The sequence below is a fragment of the Accipiter gentilis genome, chromosome 17 (assembly GCF_929443795.1).
Source record: "Accipiter gentilis chromosome 17, bAccGen1.1, whole genome shotgun sequence".
In the NCBI taxonomy this organism is placed as follows: domain Eukaryota; kingdom Metazoa; phylum Chordata; class Aves; order Accipitriformes; family Accipitridae; genus Astur; species Astur gentilis.
In genome coordinates this window covers 5,738,323-5,761,566 of record NC_064896.1, presented here as the reverse complement: position 1 = coordinate 5,761,566, position 23,244 = coordinate 5,738,323, and the positions used below count along the sequence as shown (strand labels likewise).

General features: G+C 54.6%; 1 protein-coding gene across 4 annotated transcripts in view; it reads right to left on the bottom strand.

The window, feature by feature from the left end:
• The window catches only part of PTPRU (protein tyrosine phosphatase receptor type U), a 76,379-nt gene that overhangs the window by 45,882 nt on the left and 7,253 nt on the right, over positions 1-23,244 (bottom strand). For all 4 annotated transcript variants that reach the window (XM_049819722.1, XM_049819724.1, XM_049819725.1 and 1 more), the window contains exons 2-7: positions 13,354-13,482; positions 5,127-5,398; positions 4,968-5,049; positions 4,135-4,250; positions 3,740-3,914; positions 2,819-3,112 (exon numbers count right to left, since the gene is read on the bottom strand). In XM_049819722.1, the coding sequence (XP_049675679.1) occupies positions 2,819-3,112; positions 3,740-3,914; positions 4,135-4,250; positions 4,968-5,049; positions 5,127-5,398; positions 13,354-13,482 (1,068 nt within the window). The remainder of the gene's footprint in view (positions 1-2,818; positions 3,113-3,739; positions 3,915-4,134; positions 4,251-4,967; positions 5,050-5,126; positions 5,399-13,353; positions 13,483-23,244) is intronic.

The following is a 23,244-nucleotide window of genomic DNA, read 5'->3' as shown; positions in this document are numbered from 1 at the left end:
GTGCATTATCAGGGAAAGCCCTTTTACAGCGCAGGAACACGACAGGAGAGCGCGGAGGGCAACCCTGACCCCAAAACTGGGACCAGCTCAGGATGCTGCTGCCCTGCAGACAGGGCTGGGGACATCACTGGGTCTCAAAGCCACCAACGCTGCAGGGACAACAGCCCCCCATTGGCTCATCTGCCCCTGCGGAGGTGAAGCCGGGTACCAACCCCGCTGCCCCGGCTAGCGCAGAGCCACAGTGGGCACCGGCAGCATCCACGCCAGGAGCAGCCCCAACCAACCAGATAAATATGCCTGTGCAATGGGAGTCCTCGGATTTTCATGGAGCCTGTGTCAGGCTCTTGAAAGGACAAAGACCAAGTGCCATCACCTGGAAAGAGTTTAATTAGCTCTAATTGGCCTGAACAGGAGAAGTCAGATTTAACTGAGCCGAGCTCCTTTGCAGACAGCACATGCACACAGGTGGTTTGGCTTAATGGCCATAAATTCCTTTCCATACTTAAGGGTGGTGGGAAGGAGGGTCTTTGCCCATCCTGTCCCAGAGCTGAGCCCCCAGGTGATTCCCCTGGGATTTGCACGGCAGAGGAGTTGGAGCAGCTCAGGGTTGCAAGAGGCTTTTGCAACCTCAGCAGATGCTCCTGCAGGTCCCAACGCCCTCGCAGGACCCTGGCAAAACCCCAGCTGATTTTGGAGGGGGTAAGCATGGCCACAGGTACATAGCCCCATGCTGCAGGGACCCCAGCTTTAACCTATTGCTGCATCCAGCTTTGCCAAAACTCACCCAACCTCAGCCCCGATGCCCACTGCCATCACTCCCACTGGGTGGCTAAGAGCACAGGGACCTCTCCTCACTCTTTCCCCCAGGGCCTCCACGAGCCCCCCCCCCCCACTTCCCCAGGCAGCACCACGTGGTGCCAGGCTTCAACATTCCCCTCTTCTTTTTATTCCAGTGTATTTAAATGCTCCGAAGGGGTTTCCAGGATCCCCTCCCAGGTCAGATCCTACAAAGCATGGAAGACACCACGCTGGGCAGACAGGCTGGTAAGGTTCTGAGGATGCAACTCCAGCCGGCTTTTGGGTGGAGGAAGGGCAGCTGTGTCACCACCTGTAAACCCACCATGACCCAGGGGAAGTCAGGGAGAAAAATACATCGTTATGACACATGGGAAGAGCTTGGGGAGCCTGAACCCAATACAAATAGGAAGTTAAATACAGGGCACCAAGAGTGTGAAACAGCACCCATCATCAGCTTTAAGGAAATATGTAAACCTGGGCTTTCTTGCAGCACCTCTGAAAATTAATTTGGGATTCAAACCCACTGCCAGCCCCTCACTGAGACCTGAGTTGGGGTTTGCATCTCCCTCTCCACCCCTACGCCAGCACCAGCTGCTCCCCACACACACCAGAGCGCACCCATCTCCAAGGCCAACCCCGCTTGTGGGGCTCTCCGCAGCCACGGGCAAAGCCACTGGGGATGCCCCACAGCCCTGGGGCTGCAGCCGTGTCCTGCTCCGCTCCTGCTGCATCTAAGGAGGATGCGCCCACTGGTCCCTGTCTGTGGGACGATGATCCCGGCTCACTCCCAGCTCAGCAGCACGGACCTCCACTTTTGTTGGGTTGGGGTTTTTCTTGTGCAGGGTCCCAGCCCAGCATCACGGCAGTGCCGGTTCTCAGGGTGAACACAGCGTGACAATCCTGTGCCTCCATCACGCCGCCTCGCTGCCTTCGACTTTGCTCAATTACCAGCAGTTAAATGCCAGCATCAGGAAGGCGGTTGCCATGGAGCGTCTGAAATGCCGCCGCCAGTCCCCGGTCCCAGTCCCAACACAGCTGGGGACGTCCCCCAACCCGGGTCACCCCCGTAGGGATGTGGGGTCAGACTCCCCCAAGGGAAACAGGCTCCCCTGCAGCCCCACGGCACCAGAGAAGTCTTCCCCCATGACTCCCCTGACCGGCAGCACGGTTGCACCGTGGGCATTTTGGCAAAGAGAAACCCCAGCTCCCCCCTTCCCTGGGGACACCCCGAGGGGGCTTCGGCAGGGATGGGGTTACCCTGAATTATCCCCAGGTCATTGCCACGCGTGGGAAGGCAGCCGACCCCCCCAGCCAAAGCCATTACCCCTCCGGTGTGACGGAGGATTAATGCAGTTTTAGATGAGATATTTTTAGAGGCACCGACTGCTCAAAACCATGCACTGGGAATAACCTACGAGGAGGGAACGAGATGGGAATCTTGCTAGGGACAGCCAAGGGGCTCATCCTCAGGGGCAGGGGTCCTGAGATTTGGGGATGCCCTGAGCTGGATGCAGCCCCAAGCCACGGCGGAGGAGGAGCAGTCGTCTCTTGCCGGTGTTTGCCTGGCTCCAGGGACAGAAACCAGCCGTGTGGCAGCTGCTAACTCTGTGCATCCCATTGCCGTGCTTTCCTGCACCGAGGTCGCGCCTGGCTGCTCCTGACTGATCAGCAAAAACCCACTGTCCGTCAGGGCATTTTCAGGCTGGATGGACATTGCTGGATCGACAGGCTGATTGCGTTGGCTCAGGATCCAGCCTCACCCATGCACCCTGCTACCCTGTGGCTACGATCACAACATTTAATTTAATTAGCGCTCCCTCCCAAGATGCTGCATAAAACCACTAAAAAGTCAATTAAAGGCAGATCCCTTGGAAGACCAATGCTTCAAGCTCCTGGACCGCACCAGCAAATGACCTCAGCACCCATCCAGCCCAAGCCGTGCTCCCTGCCCAGGGCTCATAGTGGCAGGGGACCTTGCCCTCGGCCAGCTGGGATGGCCGGGATGAACTGCGGGACCCACCTGCGCACTTGGTGCGGCTGATGAGGGGTGGCCCTGGTTTGCCAGTGCCCCCCTCACCGGGCCGGGTGAGCAGGACACTGATCTCGTACTCCGTGTCCGGATCCAAGTGCCAGAGCTTGTAGGTCTGCATGTTGACGGCGTGGACCTCCGACCAGGGCCCCGAGGTCATGCGGTACTCGATCTCCTTGCGCACGATGGGGCCGTCGCCGATGATGGAGTTGGTGTTGAGCTGGATGATGAGGTAGGTGGAACCGGCCCGGAGCAGCTGGGGGGGTGCGATGGGTGTGGGGGGCTCTGGAAAACAGCAGAGGGGGCAGGTGGAACATCCCCCTCCAGAAGCAGCTCCACAGCATCGCCAACCCTGGAGCAAGTCCAACATTGGCACAACCAAAGGTACCATAATTTTATTTTTTACTAGCTACAGTCAAGACATTCACAACATCTCTTCCCAAACAAACCCACCACCTTCGCGCTGCAGGGCACGGGACAAACTTGGACCCCCCGCCCAGAGGATGTAGGGACTGCCACCTAAGTATGGGAGGGCACCATCCAGTCTTTAAACTTCGGCCTGTGCATATGCCCTCCATAGCTATTAGCAAGGCTTTAACCACTGCAACAGGGTTTCATCTGATCAAACCTTAATTATCTTTATAAGATACACTGCCCAGCGTGGTGCTGCACAGTTTCATCCCAATTAATTAATTCCCACCTACTGCAATCAAAACGAAATGATCTAAGGCCACTGAGAAAGGTAGTTTCCTGGTTTTGTGCTGAACCATCCGCACGTAGCCACTCATTCACAGCAAGAAACTGCAATCTCACCGCACCGAGCATCCCACCTTCCTCTTCCTCTGCAAACAGCGGAGTAGAAATAGCCCATCCGTGACCCAGAAACCTGGCAGGTAAGAGCAAGTCACCCACCTTTCACAATGAGCTCGGCGAAGTTGGAGACGCCCGAGCCGCGGCTGGACTGGGTGACGCAGCGGTAGAGGTCCTGCTCCTCCTTGGACACCTCATCCAGCTGGAAGGTGGCCAGGAAGCGCCGGTGGCTGATGTGCTTCACAGAGGCGGCGGGGACCACCTCGCCGCTCTGCCTCTGCTCCACGGGGAGAGACAAGACGTCACCAGGAGGCATGGTGTGACATCCAGAGCCACCAAACGCATCCCCAGATGATGTTTGCTTAAAAGGAGGGGGGACTGCCCTTCTCCCCCCTGCCCAGAGGGGTTTTCTCCTAACGGGGAGGCATGGAGGTGTTGCAGAAGCGATGCACAGGGTTGACGGTGGAGATGCTGGTTTCACCACTGCCGTTGCTCACCTGCATGAGGAACCGCTCGGCCTCTGCGGCCTTGCCAGCAGCCACACACTGGAAGGTGGCATTCTGTCCCGCGTTGACCTCCACATCGCCCAGGCGGGAGAAATGAGGTGCTTTCGCTGCCAAGGGACACAAGCATTGGTGGTGCTGCAAAAATCCCGCCACAGCCCAAAAACCCACCTGGGATGCTGGGGCTAGAGCCAAGCTCAGGATGGGCTCGGATCCCATCCTCACAGCCTAGCCAGGATCCCTCCCCAGCAAGCCCACAGCGAAGATCCTGGGCAGAATCCCGAGACCGGAGTCAGGGATTTGTCCCCCTACAACCAGCCAGTGTCCCAGGGAGGGATGCAGCCTTCCCCTCCAGCATCCCACAAGTACTGGTGTCGGATACGGGCTACGGGGTTGATAGAGGAGGACAGATCTCCTACACCAGCCTGGAAGAAATAGGGGGTGAACCCCAACAGCCAACGTGTTGGGACAGTCTGGGATTTGAGGTCTCCACCAGCACAGGTGGCCCCTCTTGATGGGGACACTCAAGCCACATGTTCAGTCTGCGCTCCTGCAAGGTTTTATAAAAACTAAAGCAACGTTGGAGCTGGTGGGGATAGAGATGGAAAAAGGAGCCCCAGAGGTACCCAGGAGATGGAGCTCCACCAGCCTAGGTGACAACAGGACACCCAGGTGCCACGGGACTGCACCTTGGCATTAGTCCATCAGCTCTCCCCAGGACCATCCCAATGGGCACCAGCTCCACACCCCACTGCCCAGCCCAGCTCAGCAGCACCCACCCACCCACCACCACCACCCACCCTCGTTTCCCATCCCCTGACACTCACAGCATGGATAATTCAAGAGCAAAATGTCATCCAAGCCAAGATAACCCCTGCGCTCACTGGAGACCACCGCCTCGAAGAGGACCTGCGGCACCAAATGAAGGGGTCACCCATTGCTGGGGGGTCCGGGTCATGCGAGGGGGGGGTTCTGCTGGGGCTCACCTGGTACTCGCTGGGCCAGAACAAGCTGACGGCCAACTCTGCCTGGTGCCACTGGCGGCCGTGGGAGCCGGAGGCATTCCAGACGGCGCTGCCCACCGGGCCCCCCGTCACCCGGACGTAGGCGCTGAGGGTGCCAGGGCTGTGGCCGTCCCGGCTGTACATGAAGTAGCTGAACTGGAGGCAGTGGGTGTCATTCTCGCTCAGCGCCTGGAAAAGCAGGTGAGCTTTCTGGCCTGGGGCGTGCTGCGAGGAGTTCACCATCAGGTAGGAGCCTGCGGCAGAAGGGAGAAGTGGGGGAAAGCGTGGAGTAATCCCCCTGCTCTGTATCTCCTGAGCTTTGCTGGCAGGGATGGAGAAGGTGGAGGATGCGGGACTGCAAAGATGCGCACGACCTGGCAACGATGCTCAGGTCCAGCTGGGTACCTGTCCATATGCCGGACCATGAGGACATGCAGGACAGGAGCAAGGGACCTGGGGTGGAATCAGTATCAGATACCTATTTGAGCAGCAGCAGGGCACCAAAATGGGACCTGGCCACTGGATGAGCAGGGAAGGATCAGGCCCATTCACTGCCTCCAGGATAAGCTGGCCCCCAGGACACTGGGGTCGGTAATAGCTTCGATACCGCCAGAGACCCTCTGCCTGCTTTCTTTTAATGCTCACAGCTTCGGCTGCATCAATACTCCCCTCCCCAACTGGGCCCCAGCCATTTAATTTCCATTCCCATCGCCTCGTATCATTTACCACGCAGTTGTCGCCGAGTTTAAACTGTGCTCAGCAGGCACCCGCAGGGGGGAAAAAGTGCTCACTGGCTTAATGAGCAGCAGCACTACAGCTCTCCGGGATGCTGGCACAGTGGCTCTCCAAGATACTGGCCCCAGACCCGGTTCCCCACCTGCCCCACCACCAGCAGCCACTGGTACCTCACCTCCCATCACCCAAAATCACCAGCAACAAAACCAGGAGTCCCAGTGCTTGCCCCAGTGCAACCCTGAAGCCGTATTATGGGGCAGGCAGGATGAAAATCTCAAAGGGGATACCAAAGGCAGCATCCTTCCCTGCCCTGCACACTCCATCCCAGGTGGTCTGGAGGCAGGAGGGGGATGCAGAAGTCCCAGCTCTTCATGGCAGCTCCCAGAGCCATCCAACACGGCCGTGGGGCCGGTACACAGGGCGGATTAGAAGCTGCCCTACCAAACCCTCCCCATCACCAAAGGCGAGGGGATTATTAATATCCCTTCCATTTTAATAACGGCAGAAGCTGTAAGTAACAAAGCTGGGCCATTTATTCAAGTCTACCATTGTTTTCCTGACAGTAGGCGCTTAATTATTAATAGCTTTCACCACCGGTTAATTTAAACGAATTCACACGCTTTCCTCCCATCGGCCCCCAGTGAGCAGCACCAAGAAAAGTCTAATGAAGGTGGTGGGGGATTGCAGGGGGCACCCATCCATCTCGCCAGCATTTGGGAGCTGTGCCTGGGGTGACCCCAAAACACCCAGAGGGTCACAGCATCAGCTGGGGAGACAAGTTGCCAGGTACCGCACCACATCCTCCAGTGCGTCCTTCAGGGATGGGAGCCAGGGTGGGGAAAGAAATCACCAAAAAGCAAAATTTTCACCGTGTTGCTGATCCACATGGCTGCCCGGCGCTCCCAGCCCCTCCAGGCAGATATTCAGGGTGAAATAAAACGATAACAATTTCTTTTCTCAGAGTCAAGCACAGCCGCGTTTCACCGACGGGGGGAAGGCACTATGTCCATATTCATTCTCCTTTTTTCCTCCCCCCCCTCATTTCCGCCGGCAAAATTATTTCTGCACTAACAAGATCGGCTCCATTTGGTCCAGGCAACGGCAGCATTGAGAGAGAACATCGACCTGCCCCATGCCAGGGGACATCTCCCAAAAGCCACCTCTGCCCACTCTATCTGCCAGGCTCTCATTAATGAACACAGACCCTTCTTCCTTCTCTCTCTTTAAAAATAAAAAGCCAGAGGACCAAAATAAAGAGACCAAGACTAAAATTAGACCACTGACAAGTTCTTTTAAAAGACACAGAATGTCCATTAAGGTCATCTGGGACCACAGACACAAACAGGAGGCAATCCAGCAGTACGTCGCTCATCTAGCAGGGCTTCCCCCATGCACCATTTTCCCCCCTTACTTTTCTTCCCGGCGTTGCTGTATCAGAAAAAGCAGACTCCCACCGCTCACTTTTGTGCTAATTATATCCTCCTCTGCCGCAAATAGTCATTTGTCCCAGCTTCAGCTTCAAGTCCAGGGTACAGGTTGGGTTGGTTTTTTTTTTAAATGCAGAAGAACCAGAAGTACCTGTCCCCGTGTTGGGGTGCTGCATCCTGCACCGGAGCATCCCCTGGCACAGACAGGGTCCTGGGACAGGCAACTTCTCATACAGAGGTGGCTGGGGGTTACAAACTCCCTTGGCAGCCCCTGGGTTTGTTGGGTTTTGGTTTTTTTGCAGGGGACGTTTTTGGTTTTCAGTAAGGTTTTTTGGTTGCTGGGGTTTTTTAATGCACCCCAATGAAATGGCAGCGCAGCCCTGCCTGGGTGCTCCTACCAGCAGCACTGGCACACAGGGAGCTCATGGAGGCAGCTGGTGACAAAAGGGTGACAAGGAGGTGACAGCCAGCACATACACCATCACCATCCACCCCGCAGGACACCAACCCGCTCCTCCCTGGTCTCTCCATTTCAGGATGAAAATGGAGAGGGAGCTGCATGGCCCCTCCCGGGGAGATGCAGCAAGGACTTGGGGTTCCCCCAGACCCCTTCCATTTGTTCCTTGTTAATCCATCACTGCTGCCAGGGTCCCCCCCTGCACCCCCAACCCCTGGGTACTCAGCTTCCACCAGGATCCGGCAACTTTCCTAGCCAGGGCAAGAGCAGAGCTGCAGCAAGAGCTACACAAAGTGCCAAATTCCAGTTTTTAAAGCTTAGCTTAACTCCTGCCAGCAAAGCTGGAGATGGGGATGGAGAGGGCATCCCAGCCCTGCTGCATCCCAGAGCCAACTGGGGACAGGCAGGACCACTCCCAGCAGCCAGAGGCTTGATGCAATATCACAGCTCATCAGCACAGCTGGGCTTATTTTAAAGCCCTGTCCATATTGTTGGCATTACACAGCAAAAATCCGCTCCAAAACTCGTGATGGGGGAAAATCATTTCCAAACCTCCCACGAAATGGGAGCTGCAGAAAGAGCCCCGGGACATACCCCAGTTGAGACTTCAAACCAAAGGATGGGATTCGGGCGCACATCAATACCATGCTTCGCTCGGTAAGTCCTTCTTCTGATCCTCAATTTAAGGTTAGTTTGAATCGAGATGCTGCTCCAGGTGAGCTGCCACCCCCCTTTGCCACCATGAATAATAACACATCAGCCCCTCTGTGTGCCCCCCCCACCCCCAGCTCAGCTGCAGCACTATAATTTTAGTTTTCAGGTGGGCTTTTAGAGAAGAGCCCCAGTGCTCTGTGGAGAAAAAGACTCAAAAAGCACTAAATAATATTTCAATCAAAGAAATGAAGAGAAACAAGTTTCCAGCGATGTTCCCTAAGGAAAAACCATCAATTTGCTAAGCAAAAGTCAACAATGAGGGTTGAGCTGCAAAATCAGCCCGGAGGGGCTGTGCACAGAAAGCCTTGTACCCCTCCCAGCAAGTCCTCATGCAGGGTCTCTAGCTGAATCTTCCCACTTGTGGGATCAACAGCTCTTCCTTGGGATTCAGGTCAGCTCCTCAAGGATAACTCAGCACCTCCGATAACCCTGGCCATGAATTCAAAAGCAATGAACTCCCAAGGATTTTCTCCCCAGCTTCAGACTGAAGCCCAGCTCGCCCACAGGGATGGAACAGCTCTCCCCATCACATTGCCCTTCCCAAGGATCCTGCCTGCAGCTGCCTGCATCCCTCTGGGAAAAACCCAAAACAGCCCAGCAAGGAGGAGAGAAGAACTCGCTTCCCCCGCCCACCACCACTTCCCCATCTTGCTGAGTTTTTCCTCCTACAAAACCACTGAGAGATAAAAATAAAGTAAAATTTAAACACACGCACACACAAACACAAAACACAAACAAACAAACAAAAAAACACCAAAGAGCTATTAGAAGGCAGCAAAAGGCAGGCAGGATGACAGGCAGAGGGCAGCACTGCCAGCCAGGAGGTGCCAGGGGACCAGATCTGAGCTCTGCAGCATCTGCCTCCAGGAAATCACTTTGAAAGATGAAGCTCGACGGTGCCTCCTCCTGTGCTGGATCTTTTTCTCAACCCATCAGAGCTGGCACAGGAATCGGGTACCCTATCCCCACTTCTGCGCCGAGCCCCAGGACGAGCGTCTCCCAGGGGATGCCCATCACCAACAGCTGATCTGCCACCACCACAGAGTCCTTGGACAGACCAGCGTAATTCCCCTAGGAGCCAAAAAATCAGGCTTAATTTTTCAAGGTTTTTATGGATATGCAGCAGGAGCTGGTTGGGAAGCGGTGCCAGAGCTATCAGCTGAAGGAGAGGCTCCTCAGAGGGGATGGAAGGACATCGGAGCTCATTGGGGTGGGGACAACAGCTCGGTCACCTCCCAACACAGCCGTGCCAGGGCATCGTGATGCAGCTGCGTGGGAAGCATGACGGAAGCTCCGTGCATGGAGAGAGGGAAGAGCCAAGCAGGGAACAGAAACTCCAACTCACAGAGGATTTTCTAGTGCCACTGAGTTTGGAAGGAAAACCTACGAAAAAGAGCCATTAAAGAGAAAAAACACCCCCAAATACGACGTTTCAGTGTTTTTGAGTACAGCTGTGCAGAGTGGGGAGCCTGGGTGCTCCAGTCCCCAAGACGGGGCTGCAGAGGGGCAGGAGGGCACACAGCCTCCATGGGGAGTTTTTGCCACAGTTTCTCCCAACCCAACTCACCTCCTTTGAATTTCCACAGGTGAATTCAACCAGCAACAAAACAAGGTGCCTGCACCTCTCCCAGGGAGACCCTGGAGCTCCACAGAGCATCTTTGTCCTCTAAGGGACACCCTGCATCTCTGCAGGGGTGAGGACTGGGACCCAACCGCAGCTCTGCCCTGTGCTCCATCCTGGACCTGCCCCATCCAAATTCATACAGGGCTTAACCTAAACACCCTTGTTTATTTTGACCTTAAGTTACTGCAACTCGTGTTTCAACCCAGGAGCTCAAAAAAAAAAATATATATCTGATTTCATGCCCCTGCCCCATCCTTGCCTACTGGCCCACCCCACCACCTGGTCCTCTGCTCCTCAAAGGGCTTTGGGATCCAGCCATATCCTGCAAGCCCTGCGGGTGCTCAGCAATGCCAGGTGCTGCAGAACAAGGCACACGCTGTCCCTCCTCTCCCCAGCTTCAAACAGCAGGACTTCTATGAGACTAGATATTGTAGAGCCCCACATCAGCCTGAAGGCAGGTACGGACCAGCCTGGCATGCAGAGGCAATGCTTGGGGGGAGAGCAGGAGGAAAGTGCACCCAAAGCATCTAGGGAGAGTTATTTTGGTGCAGACACAGTGATGGTGCAGCCTCATGCCTGCCCTACCTGGGTCCCTGCAACTGCTTCTTTAAAAAACAACAATAAACAGCTGAAAAAATATCACAATTGCAACATGGGAGACACCCATCCATCGTCTTTAGGTGAACGAGAGACAAGTGAAGAAGGGAAAGGGGGACGGGGGGGGGACCAAACCAAACAAGAAAGCAAAAAAGAAAGAGGGATGGAAAGGTAGAGGCGGGTGGCCAGCAGCCAGCATCCGCTCCAATAAATCCTACGCTCCTTGAAACTGGCTGATCTCCAATAAAAACTCATTTTAATCTAAGACCACGAGACTCCTTTGGAAAGTGCTCCCTGGAGAGGCCCCTGTGCTGTGAAATACTCTTCATCCACCACGCTGCTTGGGGGGGAACAAGAGGGGTGATAAGGCTGCAGGAGCCTCACGTACAGCTCCCCACACATACCGGGGTAAGACTACACAAAAATAGGGTCCCTGCACCCGCTGGGTGCCCCAAGACCACAAGCAATCAGTGTCTACCTGGCATTAGGGGAACCCTCGGCTATGGGGACAAGCATCCCTTTTTGGGTGTTACCATCGATCAGCATCGGGGATGGGCGTTCTGTCCAGGGACTGGACCCTGCGAAGCTCCATGCTCACAGCATCCCACCCAGGATGGTTACATCCACTTCCCCATCAACTCCAGAGTTTATTTCTTAAACTCTTTGCATTCATTTAAGCCCCCATCGCTTGCTAACCCACAGTTATTTCCTCAAGCAGAGAGAGCAGCCCCGTTCCACCTGACCCCTTCAGTGCCCTGCAAGCCCCCAAGCTTTAAAGTCAATTTGCTGCAGATTTTAATTAATTACCATTATAAAATATATAAACAAATAGTTTTAAATTAAACACCAGCTAATTACAGGTCTAAGACCCTCCATCGTGAGCCACCTCAATCCCCAGCACTGCTTCCCTCCTCGCTGCCCTGGGAAACTCCCCCCCAGGACACACACAAATTGGGATAGTTCAGTTTAAAGCAATTACTTGGAAAATCATCAAGGGAGGAGCGGGGATCTGTCAGCAGTCCTACAGGCAGGCTAAGGGTTGTTCTGCCCTTGCCCATTGCCCAGGACATGCCAGCGGGGACAGGAAAGGAAGGAAAAGGCAATGGGAAGAGAAGGTAAAGAAAGAAGAGAGTTAGCGGAGGGGAAAAGCCAAATTAAGCCTTGGCACAAACAAGGCACAAGATAAACAGCTGGAGGCAGATTGACAGAGCAGTAAAGAGTTTTCTACAAAGCAGTTAATGTTTTAATAAAAAAAGAAGTCATTTTTCCTCTCGAGCTCTAAACCAGCTCTCCTCTCTTTCTGCCCATCGTCAGCATGGGACCTGACCTCCAGGCTGGGCAGGAGGAGCCGGAGCACTGGGACCTGAGCCACAAGCCAGCGGTCCCAAAACCAAGGAGCGTCTCAAGCCCCGTGCATCTCGCAGAGGAAATGGGTACAGGGGGAACTCAAGGGGGTCAGTGGGAAGCAACTTCAGTTCAGAGCTGGAAGCAACCCAGGCATGGTGCCCACATCATCCTCGTGGAAGAGGGGGAGCTCCCCGTGGCTGCCTGGCTGTCTCTGCTCCCCCAGCCTGGCTATTAGAGAGGAACTGGACCCAGAAAATAACAAAAACCCGTTTAAAAGCAATGAGATTTAAAAAAAGAGAAAAGAAGAAAAAATCCATTTGCATTTTCTTCTTTACAGTTCCCAAGACTTCAGAGATGCCTCCAACCCACAGCCACAAGCCCTTCCCCACACTAGCAAGAGCCAGAAACACATTTTTTTCCCCGCTTTTCCACAACTCCCGGAGATGGGAATTTCTCATGAGCCTGCAAAAGCAGCACAAGCCGACACGCCAGTGAGGAAAGAGCAGGCAGCAGCTGCAGACCCCGGGCAGGGAGAGCAGCTCCGAAGGTGCCCCTCTACACCAGGATCTGGGTGCATCCCGGCTGGCGGCAGCCGCAGATGCCGCGCTCGACGCCAGATGGGGAATTTGGCATCGTCAGAGATGCTGCTGAGACCCGCGGGAAGCATGGAAAGCTGCCCAAGCTGTTGCCACCCCGCTGCTGCAGACAGGGAGATGCCGCGGTGGGGGACATCCCCCACGCAGCCCCCGGCCAGCCCAGGGACCAAGGGCTGGGGGTGTCTGGGCTGCGGGCAGCAAACCCAGCCATGGTAGAGGTCACGTGCAGAGGGACCAAAGCTGGAAATCTTGGCTTTCCACTCCAAAAAACCCCATACCTGGGCCATTTTCGGGCTCCCCCTGCCCCAGGGTAGACTGGGGGTGGCATGGGGTTACACCCCACCAAGGCAGTGACATGGGGCTCAGAGGTACCCAGAGCCATTCGATGTCCTTGTCCCTGCTGTGCTGTTAAAAACTCTCCTCACCCCAGGCAGCAGCAGCGTCCCACATCCCCATCCCCGAGCGACACCCTCCCCATGGCCACGCAGCATCCTGCCTCACCGCGTTGAGGACTGACACAGCTCATCACACCTCACCAGCAGGCACAGCAACACCCTGCCCACACAACCGAGGACAAGTCAAGCCTAAAACACCGCAGGAATTAAACCAGGGGAAGCCACGTGGTCCAGCTCTGGGGTATGGGACCACGAGGTGGGTTGGGGCAGGGGTCCCCAGGGACATGAGCGTGGCCCCACTGGGGACTGGGACTCACCGTGAGGCAGGTCAGCCGTCAGATGCGGCATCATATAGCTGCGGACAAGCTCCCATCCGAAGTCATCATCCTCACCCTGGCTGTACTCGCACTGGTTTGGGTCGCCGTCCTCCTCGAAGGTGCAGCCAGCTGTGGAGAGAGAGACCTGTCAGACCCCACCGAGACCCCGCAGAGCAGCTGGTTCCACCCCAAAAGCCCTGCCAGGATGATGTGCTACTCCCCCAAAAATACAGGGGGACCCCAGGCATCCCCCCATGTGCACCTGTGAGCAAGGGTATGGTCCTGTCTGCTGCTAATCCCCCATCTCTCCCATTCAGTTCCCCCACCAGTGAAACGAGCTGGCAGGTCTCAGTTCCCAGAGAGGTCTCAGCCGCAGGAGCAGGTTGCAGCTCCCAGCTTTGCTTCCCAGGGGCCAGTCACCAAACGAGGGGTTTCTCCCAAGAAACAGGCACTCGAATGCGGCGGTCACATGAGGATTTGCAAGAACCCAGGGGCTCCTGCAAAAATCCTGCTTTGACCTCAGCCGTCCACCTTTGACCTTGAGCTCTTGGGGGTCTGTCCATTGCCTGACACGACAGCAGCAGGTCTCAGCCAGGACCTCCAAAAACCCACAGCAATCACACCCCTACAAATGCACCACTAAACAACTCCCCCCGCCCCAGCCATGGGATGGCACTTCTGAGCCCTCTGATTTTTCTGTTGGGGATTTGGGGTTGGTTTTTATCTTTTGCAAAGAGCGAAGGCAAAAGCCACGCACCACCTCCCCGGTCTGCAAGGTGCTCAGCTGAGCACAGAGAGTCGGAATAAATGCCCAGAGGCCACTTGTCCCCACACATACTGAGGTGACAGAGGCAGCACAGAGACACCAGCCACCCCGCCCCCCATCCTGCATCCAGCCCCCCATCCCACATCCAGCCCCCCCCCATCCCACATCCAGCCAAACCCTGGAGCTCTGGGGCTGGCTTTGCCCATGGGGCTGTTCCAGACGGGTTCTTTAACACTGACCTATTGTTCCGTTAAACCCACAGATTACACGAGGACCAGGGCACCAGTGCTAATTAATACGAGCCCCTGGGCTGACAAGGGCAGGCACGTTAAGAAAGCCCTGAGCAAGCAGAACAAACAAAGGCAAATATGCCCTAATGGGCCAGCATAAAAGCAGAGCTGGGCCAGGGGATTATTTCTTCTGGTTTTTTTCCTATTTTATCCCCAAATTACATCAGTAATTCCCCCTGCCACCCGGGGATTTGCCAGTTAATGGCCTCACTGCTGCCGGCATGGGTTGTGCTTCCCTGTGCCGGAGGATGCTCAGATGCATCGCTTGTGCAAACATGAGTCCAAAGACTGGAAAAAAAGCCCATAAAATGCCCAGAAAAATATGATTCCCAATTCTTTCACATGGAAGAACATATCTGGGGCTTTTTCCCCCTCCTTTACACTCAGTTTTTAAAGCACAAGGGCACACTCCAGCTCCATCACCAAGTTTTGGGTTTTCTTCCTCTCAGAACCACAAAAAATTTCTTTTTAAAAAAAACTAAAAGCAAATTCTCTCCTATTCATATGCCTAGAGGCACCAGGACCTCACAGTTTTCTTAAATCCTTCCTGAAATGGAGCGTCTGCCCAGCCTACGTGCGGATGCACCCCCGCACCACAGACCCCAGTCCTCGGCTCCTTCGGCTCCCGCCATGAGCCGCACCGGATTTTAAATAGTCTGAAACTTGGCTGTGCTTTCTAATGGGAGAAAAAGCACAAATCTGTCAAAATTTTCCAGGAAGAAAAAATAATTCAAAATAAAACAGTGTCAGAAACTAAAAAAAAAAAAAAAAAAGCCCAAGTGTTTCTTTCCAAGATCTACTGAAATGGGATATTCTAGGAGGGAGAAATTTGTTCTTAGTGTTGGGGTTTTTTTTGGTCTGAGAAACCAGAGGGGAGACAAACAGTGTTTCAGGCTGGCAGAGCCCCATTTCCCAGGGAAAAGTGATTCCTTCACCCCCAATAAACTACTCCCAGCCACTAATGACATCGAGGGAGACATAACCTGCTCCTCCTGGGCTGCATCTCCACCACCCCCATCCCGCTGCCATCCCCGGTGCAACCACTGGCACAACTGGCCTCGTGCCTCAGTTTCCCCACTTCTCCCTCACCCCAAGGCCAGATCCTCAGTCACCTGCGAGACGATGCCCAAGCTCCAGAAGCTTAAAATGCAATTACATGGAGTAGATATTTTGCTGGCAGAGGCACAGCTGGCCGAACCGATCCGTCTCCCTCCTCAGACAGGTTTATTGTTATGACTTTTCCCTGCACAAGCCTTCCCTCCCCTCCGCTCCCCCCATCCACAGCACAAAACGAAGGTGGCTTGACCAGCCGCTCCATCTCGCCAACAAATTTGTCTATGATTTGTATACACAGGGAAAAAATAAAAAAGGTTTTGCAGAGCTTTGGTTTCCATGAGCTATGGGATGATTACAGCACCATCTCTCCCCATCCAAGGGTAGGGCTGGGGAGAAGCTCGACCTCCAGCTCCCTCTCCCTCCCCATCACAAGATTAATAGGGTCATAAAAATTAACACCTGAGCAATTAAATGCCAACACCCCAGTTCCAGAGGGGGTGGCTGTGGGTGCCCCAGCAGCTGTGGAAAGTCAGAGGGGGTAAACTCAGAGTGGCTTTCGAAAAACTAAGGTTTCATCAACCTGTTTGCAAGAAGGGCAGGGAGACTGCAACCTGAAATACCCACCTGCAGCACAGGGATGGTTATACCCACCCTAAGGGCTAACGGCAGTGGGATGGGGTCTGTGGGAGCCAGCTGGGACCGCTCCGGGTCCGGATGCACCCTAAAAAAAAATAATCACCAGGCGGAAACAAGGAGCCCCCAGTTCCCAGCCCCTGTGCTGGCTCAAGGCCAGGGTAACAGCAGCTCCAGGCGGTGAGATGAAGGCAGCGAGCGCAGGAGGTGCGATTCAAACGCAAGAGTGGCTAAAAATACTGCCGGGGGTGTGACAGTCTGCTCCCGGGGGCGCGAGGCATCCGAGACGATATCTGAACACCCCAAAGTTGCCTAAGCTCCCCCCTCCCAAACACAGAGCCTGCTCCAACATAACAGGCACCCTGTGCCAAGGACAAGACATACCCCCGAAACACCCCACGTGAAATCCCTGTGGCACCGTGGTGTACCCGGGCAGAGGGGAGGAGGGATGAGTGCTAACATGGGGGTTAAACACCAGATGGACCAAAATTTTAAAAAAGGAAAGAAAAGAGGTGGCTTGAGGGATTTGCCAGGGAGACGAGTACTGATGCTGCTCAGCATCCCCCCTGGGTACTGGTGCCACCCAGCATCCCTCCTGGGTACCACTGCAACACCAGGGCATGCCCAGGCAGAGGGGAGAAGCAGGGTGAGCACTAATATGGGGTTTAAACACCAGATGGACTATATCTTTTTTTAAAAAGAAAGAAAAAGAAGAGGTGGCTTAATGGATTCACCAGGGAGATGGGTACTGCTGCCACCCAGCATCCCTCCTGGGTACCGCTACCACCCAGCATCCCCCTCCCCACAGGTGGAGAGGAGGAACGGAGGATTTGCAAAGAAGAGGGAGGAAAAGAAAGACCAACCAACCAAGTACAATGGACGGCATCTAATTAAACCTCCATGGCCACCAAGGAATGTGGCCGCCTGCCCACCAGCCCGCCCAGTGCTCTTTCATCCACCAAGTCTATGCTCCTCTCACTTCAAAGTTAATTACACACTTAAACCTTTTCTGTTTAACCTCCTGCACTGTGAGACAAGCTCCACAGGCTTCTCTTTTCTTTTATCCAGCAGCCTTGAAAAGGCTCCTGCGTTAAAGGGCGGCCCAGCACCATCCGTGATGGGATCACACGCTCCTGTACCCCAAGGGGGATAACGACACTGCCCAGACCCTTCAGGGCATTATCTGATGGGGATGCTAGATGAATAACATACTAAAAAGTGGAAATGTTTTATTAAAAAAGTTTTTATACCCAAATTTCAGCAAGCACAGGCTTCCCAGAGCTATGAAACTTGGGGCGGGCACCCAAGACTCCCAGTCTGGGACAAAGCAAAGCCAGTTGATGGGAAAAAGCCCGTTTTGCTCCCATCGTGACCTAGCCAGGACTGGATTAGCCCCACAAGCGTTTCTGGGATGCAGCAGCTTGGGGGCATAAGCCCCCAGCACCCCACACAGCACAGGCACCAGCCAGGAAAGCTAACAGAAGTGACCTTTTGGAGTCAGGATTAATTTTTCATCCCTGGCCTTTTCCAGCAGCTCCTGGAGCACCAAAGGATCAAGTTCCTTACATAGGATAAATGGTTAATGCTGCTGCTGCAAATGGGGAAAATGAGGTACACGGGTGATTTGGTGAAATCCCGTAACACCAGCAGCCCAGCATCATCCCCCAGGGACAGCGGAAAGCCCAGGGAGCCAGGGTTTGCTGGGATGCAGAACCCCGCTCCAGCGGATGCCGGCATCCCTTCCACGGCACCCCTGCGGAGCCGAGCCAGCCTCCCACCTCCCAGATCCCGGCTGCTATTTAAAGGCAATTTCCTCGGCACGCTCCTATGGGAACGTGCCCTGGGAAGGAAATGCCGGGAGCCACTTTCCTCCGGGCGCCAGCAGACACGGAGGATAGGGAACACGTATTGCAATTCATCTAAAATTAGATACACTTTTTATACAGCAAGATCTCGTACGCACCATACCGCAGGCTCCCAGTCAAGGTTATTAACAGATAAGGGATCAGAAACCCCATTTCTATCTGGAAGGGGGCTCAGATTCGATGCTATGGGGATCCAGGACTCGCGCGGAGTGGGGGATGCAGCACCAAGGAATCCAGCTCAGCGAGAAAACCAAGACACAAAGCAGGTCCTGCACCGCAGCATCCCGGCATCTCACACCGATGGACACCCCCACCGCACAGAGCACGCCCCACCAGCTCCACACCAACACCAACCAAACCCAAACACCCCGGGGTTTTGGTCTCAGCAGTGGGAAAACTTCTTCTAGTCCAGGTAAAGGGGAGCTAAATCCTCACTTCGCTGCACACTCAGAGGGCCTGGGGCACAAGCGCAACAGGCACCTGCAAGTGTTTTTGTGCATTACACACACTGGAGATTACAATAAATATCCTCCCTGCTCCTCTGTTCCCCACTTCTGTGAAATAGAAATGTTTAAAAAAATATTACTGATTCCCTGGCCCTGATAAAAGCTGATTAGAAGAATATGGAAAGCAGCTCCATTAAAATTCTCACCAGTAGTTTGTTTTGCTTCTCCAAATCATTTTAAATATTGCATTTAATAGAAAAAGAATTTGCTCAGCTGTAAGAAACATCAATTTGCAACTTGAAGCCTTGTATATTAGCCAAAGAAGCTAATGTGTAAACATTAGCAGCTCCAATAACGCATGGGGTTTAGCCAATGCAATTCCAGGGAGAGAGCAGCCAGATATTAAGACAGAGGATTTGCATAATAAGTCACTTATGCCTGATAACCTCAGTGTTTGGAAAGCGCAGGACTAGGAGAACAATATCCGTCTACCAGCAACTACAGAAGACATAAATCTGCCTTCTTTTTTTTTTTGGCCTGTTAAAGACTCTTTATGGTTTTTACCTGCAGGTCCCCATGGAGGTGTTAAACCTCCCGCAGCGAGTGCCCAGCCCCAGCTCCAGCCCCAGGAGCCTCCGAGAGATCCCAGGCATGGAGACAGGACAATTCGGAGATATGGATTCATAAGAGGCATCCCCAAGCCTGAGAAAACCAAATACAACTGGGAAAATACAACTCTAAAGGGTTTGAAATGCCACAGGGCCAGCTTGTGCAAGGACCAGGTACACCAAGCATCACCTTATCATGAAAATGCATTTAAAAGCAAAGGGGGAATAAATAATCTTGCCAGAGAGAGTCCTTCCTTGGGGCACATCCAGCTGCAAAACACAGCTCCCCTTCCCTCCCACCCCCCAAAGCAGCTCTCAGGGGGATCAGCACCATCGGGACCAGGGTGCTGCATCACCCCGATGCGGGTGCAGCCAGGCATTTCAGCTCCCTGGCTGTTCTACAGTGATGCTGTGGGGCACAAGCCAGGAGGTTTCAGCCCCTCAGCCACAGGGGAAACATACGTTTAACATCCCACCCAAGTGCTGTCCATGCACAGAGCCTGGATCCAGCCAGTGCTGCTCCCGGGGGAAGGACCAGCATCTTTTCTCCATTATTTACATACCCCAGTCGGGAGAGGTCCTGCAGAAACACCCTAAAGCTCCCTAGCCAGGAGGCCACTAACCTGCAACACAAGTGCTTTAATAATGAACCATCACTTAATTAACATAGTCAGGGCTGCCTCTTTGACTCCACAGGAAGGAAAACAAGGCAGGCCTTTGGAAACCTCCATCCTGCCATTATCAATTGCTTACTGTGCAATTACAGCTCCTGGGCTACAGAGCTACCTGGCACCTTGGGAGGGGGAAAAAAAGGGGGGGGGGGGGGGGAGGTGAAAATAAGTTGAAAAAAGGGAAAAAAAGGGGGCAAAAAAAGCTTCTTTCTCCTCCTGGCTCCTTTATTACCATCAGGTCCCCATGGCCCCACTGAAGGCTATCTATCCCCTATATACCCATGGACCCAGAGGGACCAGGACCATGAGCCCCAGGGGTGAAATGTTGCTTTTGGGGAACCCCCAAGGACACAGAGATGCTCCCTTGGCATGAGTTCAGACAGCAAAAGCAGCTGCCCCAGGACATGGCAGCAGCATCACCACAGCCTTGGGGGCCTCCAAAACCAGCTCCTGCTGCAGAAATCATGGGAAAGACCAAGTTTTCCAAACCAACCCCATTTTGCAGGGGATAAAGACGGGGGAAACCCTCGGTTTCCCCCCCACCACAGCCTCTCGCCCTCCGGGTACTACCTCTCCACAGTGATGGATGCAGGAGAGAAGCATGCCGGTGGGCTAATCCTCCCGCGATGGAGCACATGCCAGTGCCGGCAGAGCCTCAGGGAGGCAGCTCAGCTGGGTTATTTATGGCCTTTCAAGGTGAAGAAGAGAGCTGCTTGCGTTGCTGAAAAGCCCTCACATGGCAAAACCAGCCACAGTCCCCACTGTACCCAGCATCTGCTTCCCAGTCCTTGGGGAAAATAAGAGCAGGAGGAAGAGGAGCAGGGAGGAAGGTTGGGGCAGAGCAGAAGCACGTCTCGGTGCAATGCAAAATCCAGGTTGACATCCTCCTCCTCCTTTCATTTCACCAGGAGAGCTGGGAAAAGCAACGTGGGAAGATTGACATCAAGGTTTAAAGGTGGTGATGCGGCTGACGTGGGCAAATCAATCACGCACGGGCCCAGCTGCCAGGGGGAGGCATGGGCTCAGCTAAACCCTTAGCTATTAAATGGGGGGGGGGGGGGGGGGGGGGGGCAGACAGACAGACAGGATCTGCTCGGAGGTTACTGCCACCAGCAGAAGTCCCCATGGGGAGAATAAAAAGGCACTCCATGCCCAGGGAGTCCGTATCATGGCTTTGAGGAGCATGGCAGACAGAGCTGGGCACCCTTCAGCCAGGCAAAAGTGGGGATACAGCTAATCCAGCCCAAAGCTCCCATCAACAGACATGTTTTTACCAGTCCCCGAGCTGGGCTCAGCCACTCATGGTGGGTGCCGGCTCAGGCATCCATCCATCTCCCAGGCCACAGTAATAACCAGCAGCTCCAGCAAACTCATCTGGGGGTTTCCACCAGCATCCCAGTGCCACCCAGTGCTCCCAGAGGTTAAAAATCTCTTTTAACCAGGCAGATAATTTCCTCAGGTCCCCCGGGTGCAGGCATTAGGTGTAAAAGCAGCTGGCACTTGGGGACGACACATTGTAAATCCAGAGTCACAGAAGCCCGCAGATACCTTTCCTCAACAGCTTATTTATTGCTTTTAATATCTCCCCTCTGTCGCTGGCAGCACCGGCTGTGAAGCCAGGTTTGCTTTGCAAATGGTCAAGAAAAAAAAAATATCAAGTTTCCCTTTTTTCTGGAAACCTGCTCAAAGTCCTTCCCCACCTCCTTTATTTTCAGAGGTCCTATAAAAACTCAGCTGAGACGCAGGCAGGCACCCACCCCCTGCGCCTCTCCAGCTCCGAGGGCGAGCAGGCAGGAGCACAGCACCGGCAGGGTCCCTGCGGAGCTGCTGCACTGCTGAGAGCTGGCGGACTCGATGCACGGAACCGCTGGGTTTGAATCCATGTCCCCAACAGCAAAACCCTGAGTTTGGTCACACAAGATGAACTCGTGGCGAACAGCCAGGGCGCAGGATGGATTCACGGACAGTGCTGGCAGCTGAGAGGGTGCATTGTACATCAAGCATCCCAACTCCTTCCTTCCCTCTTCCCCGGTTGCTCCTGCACAGGGACCTGCTCCCCGGCCCCACAGCAGCACCCCAAAACCCCTGCCCTCCTTCTGCACCCACCCTGCCGGGGTGCCCCTCTCCAGCCAGGCAGGGGAAGGCATCGCCCTCCCTGTGAGCCTGGAGACCCCTCCAAGGCTGGATTTTCAGCAAGCCCTGACGCAGCACCCACCTGCACCACATGCCCCGCGGGAAGGCTCAGGACCCTCCGCCCAGCTCCAGGGAAAGGAAAACTGCTGCCCAGCAGCCAGCACGCTGGGCAGGGGAGCTCGCCTGCAGCACTCCCTTCAGTCTCCCCAAAATTTCCCCCACCACAGCAGCTCTCATCACAGGAGACCCCACTCCTCTAACCCCCCCCCCCCCCCACTGCCACCATTCTACCATTTTGGACACCCAAAGGCTCATTCCTGGTATTTCCTTCCCCAACTTTTTTTTTTCTTGCTCCTGCAAGATGCAATCACTGTCTCACCCCCATCCCAGCACAAGCATCTCCCACCCCCCCCATCCCACAGCCACCCATCACAGGGTGTCCCACTACTCCCCCCAGGCCCAGGCATGGTCCTGTGGGGACCCCACATGCAGCCCTGGCTCAGGGCAGACAGTTTGACCAAGGCACTGTGCTCCCCCCCGCCCCACTGCCACGTCCCCCAGCTGCCCCCATCCCCACGGCAGGGCTGACCTGTAGCATCCTCAGCCCATGCCAGCACACATACTGGTCATGCACTAAAACCTCTGGGATTACACTAATTATGCAGCAATAACTGAAAAACTTGGTGGAGCACATGGGTGGCCAGAGAAGAGACCCTGCAGCGGTGCTCACTGAAAGTGCACGCAGCAACTTGCAACCCCAACGTGCAGCACCTTGCAACCCCCTCCCCGCACACATCCTGCCCCAGCCGGGTCCCAGCTCCCATCCCCAACCAGCTGCAGCCACCAGACCCAGCCCAAGCAGGACAGCCCAGTCACCCCCCGTGGGAGGAAAGGCAGGAGACGGCCCCTTGCACTGAGAAATGCTGTTGAGAGCTGGACACGGTGAGCAGCAGCTGCCCAGAGAGGAGCCCAGGTAAAATACTAAATAAAAAGTTCAGCTAATAAAACCAGCCCAACGCAGAGATGCACTGCTTTAGTTTGATATTGTTATAATCCAAGGAAAGCAGGCTGATTGCCGGCTGCAGAAAATCAATGGGACATTATCAGTCAGCAGACAGCTGAAAATACAGTTAAAAAAAAAGCAGGAATAGGAGAGTCCTTGGGAAAAGACTGAGCTGGGCAGCAGCCAAACCTGCACCACATCCCCATCCCCACGGGGAGAGGCCAGAGCCTGCCCTGGCACTGGAAGGGCTTCAGAAGTCACCCCCAGAGATGCTCCTTCCCCAAAAACACCCTGGAAAGCTCCAGCATCCACCTCCATCGGGTGCTGAGGCAGGTGCCCCATTGCCACCAAAAACACAGAACTAGACATCCCAGCAGGGACTTGGAGGTGCCCTGGGGGTGACCAGGGATCACCCACCTC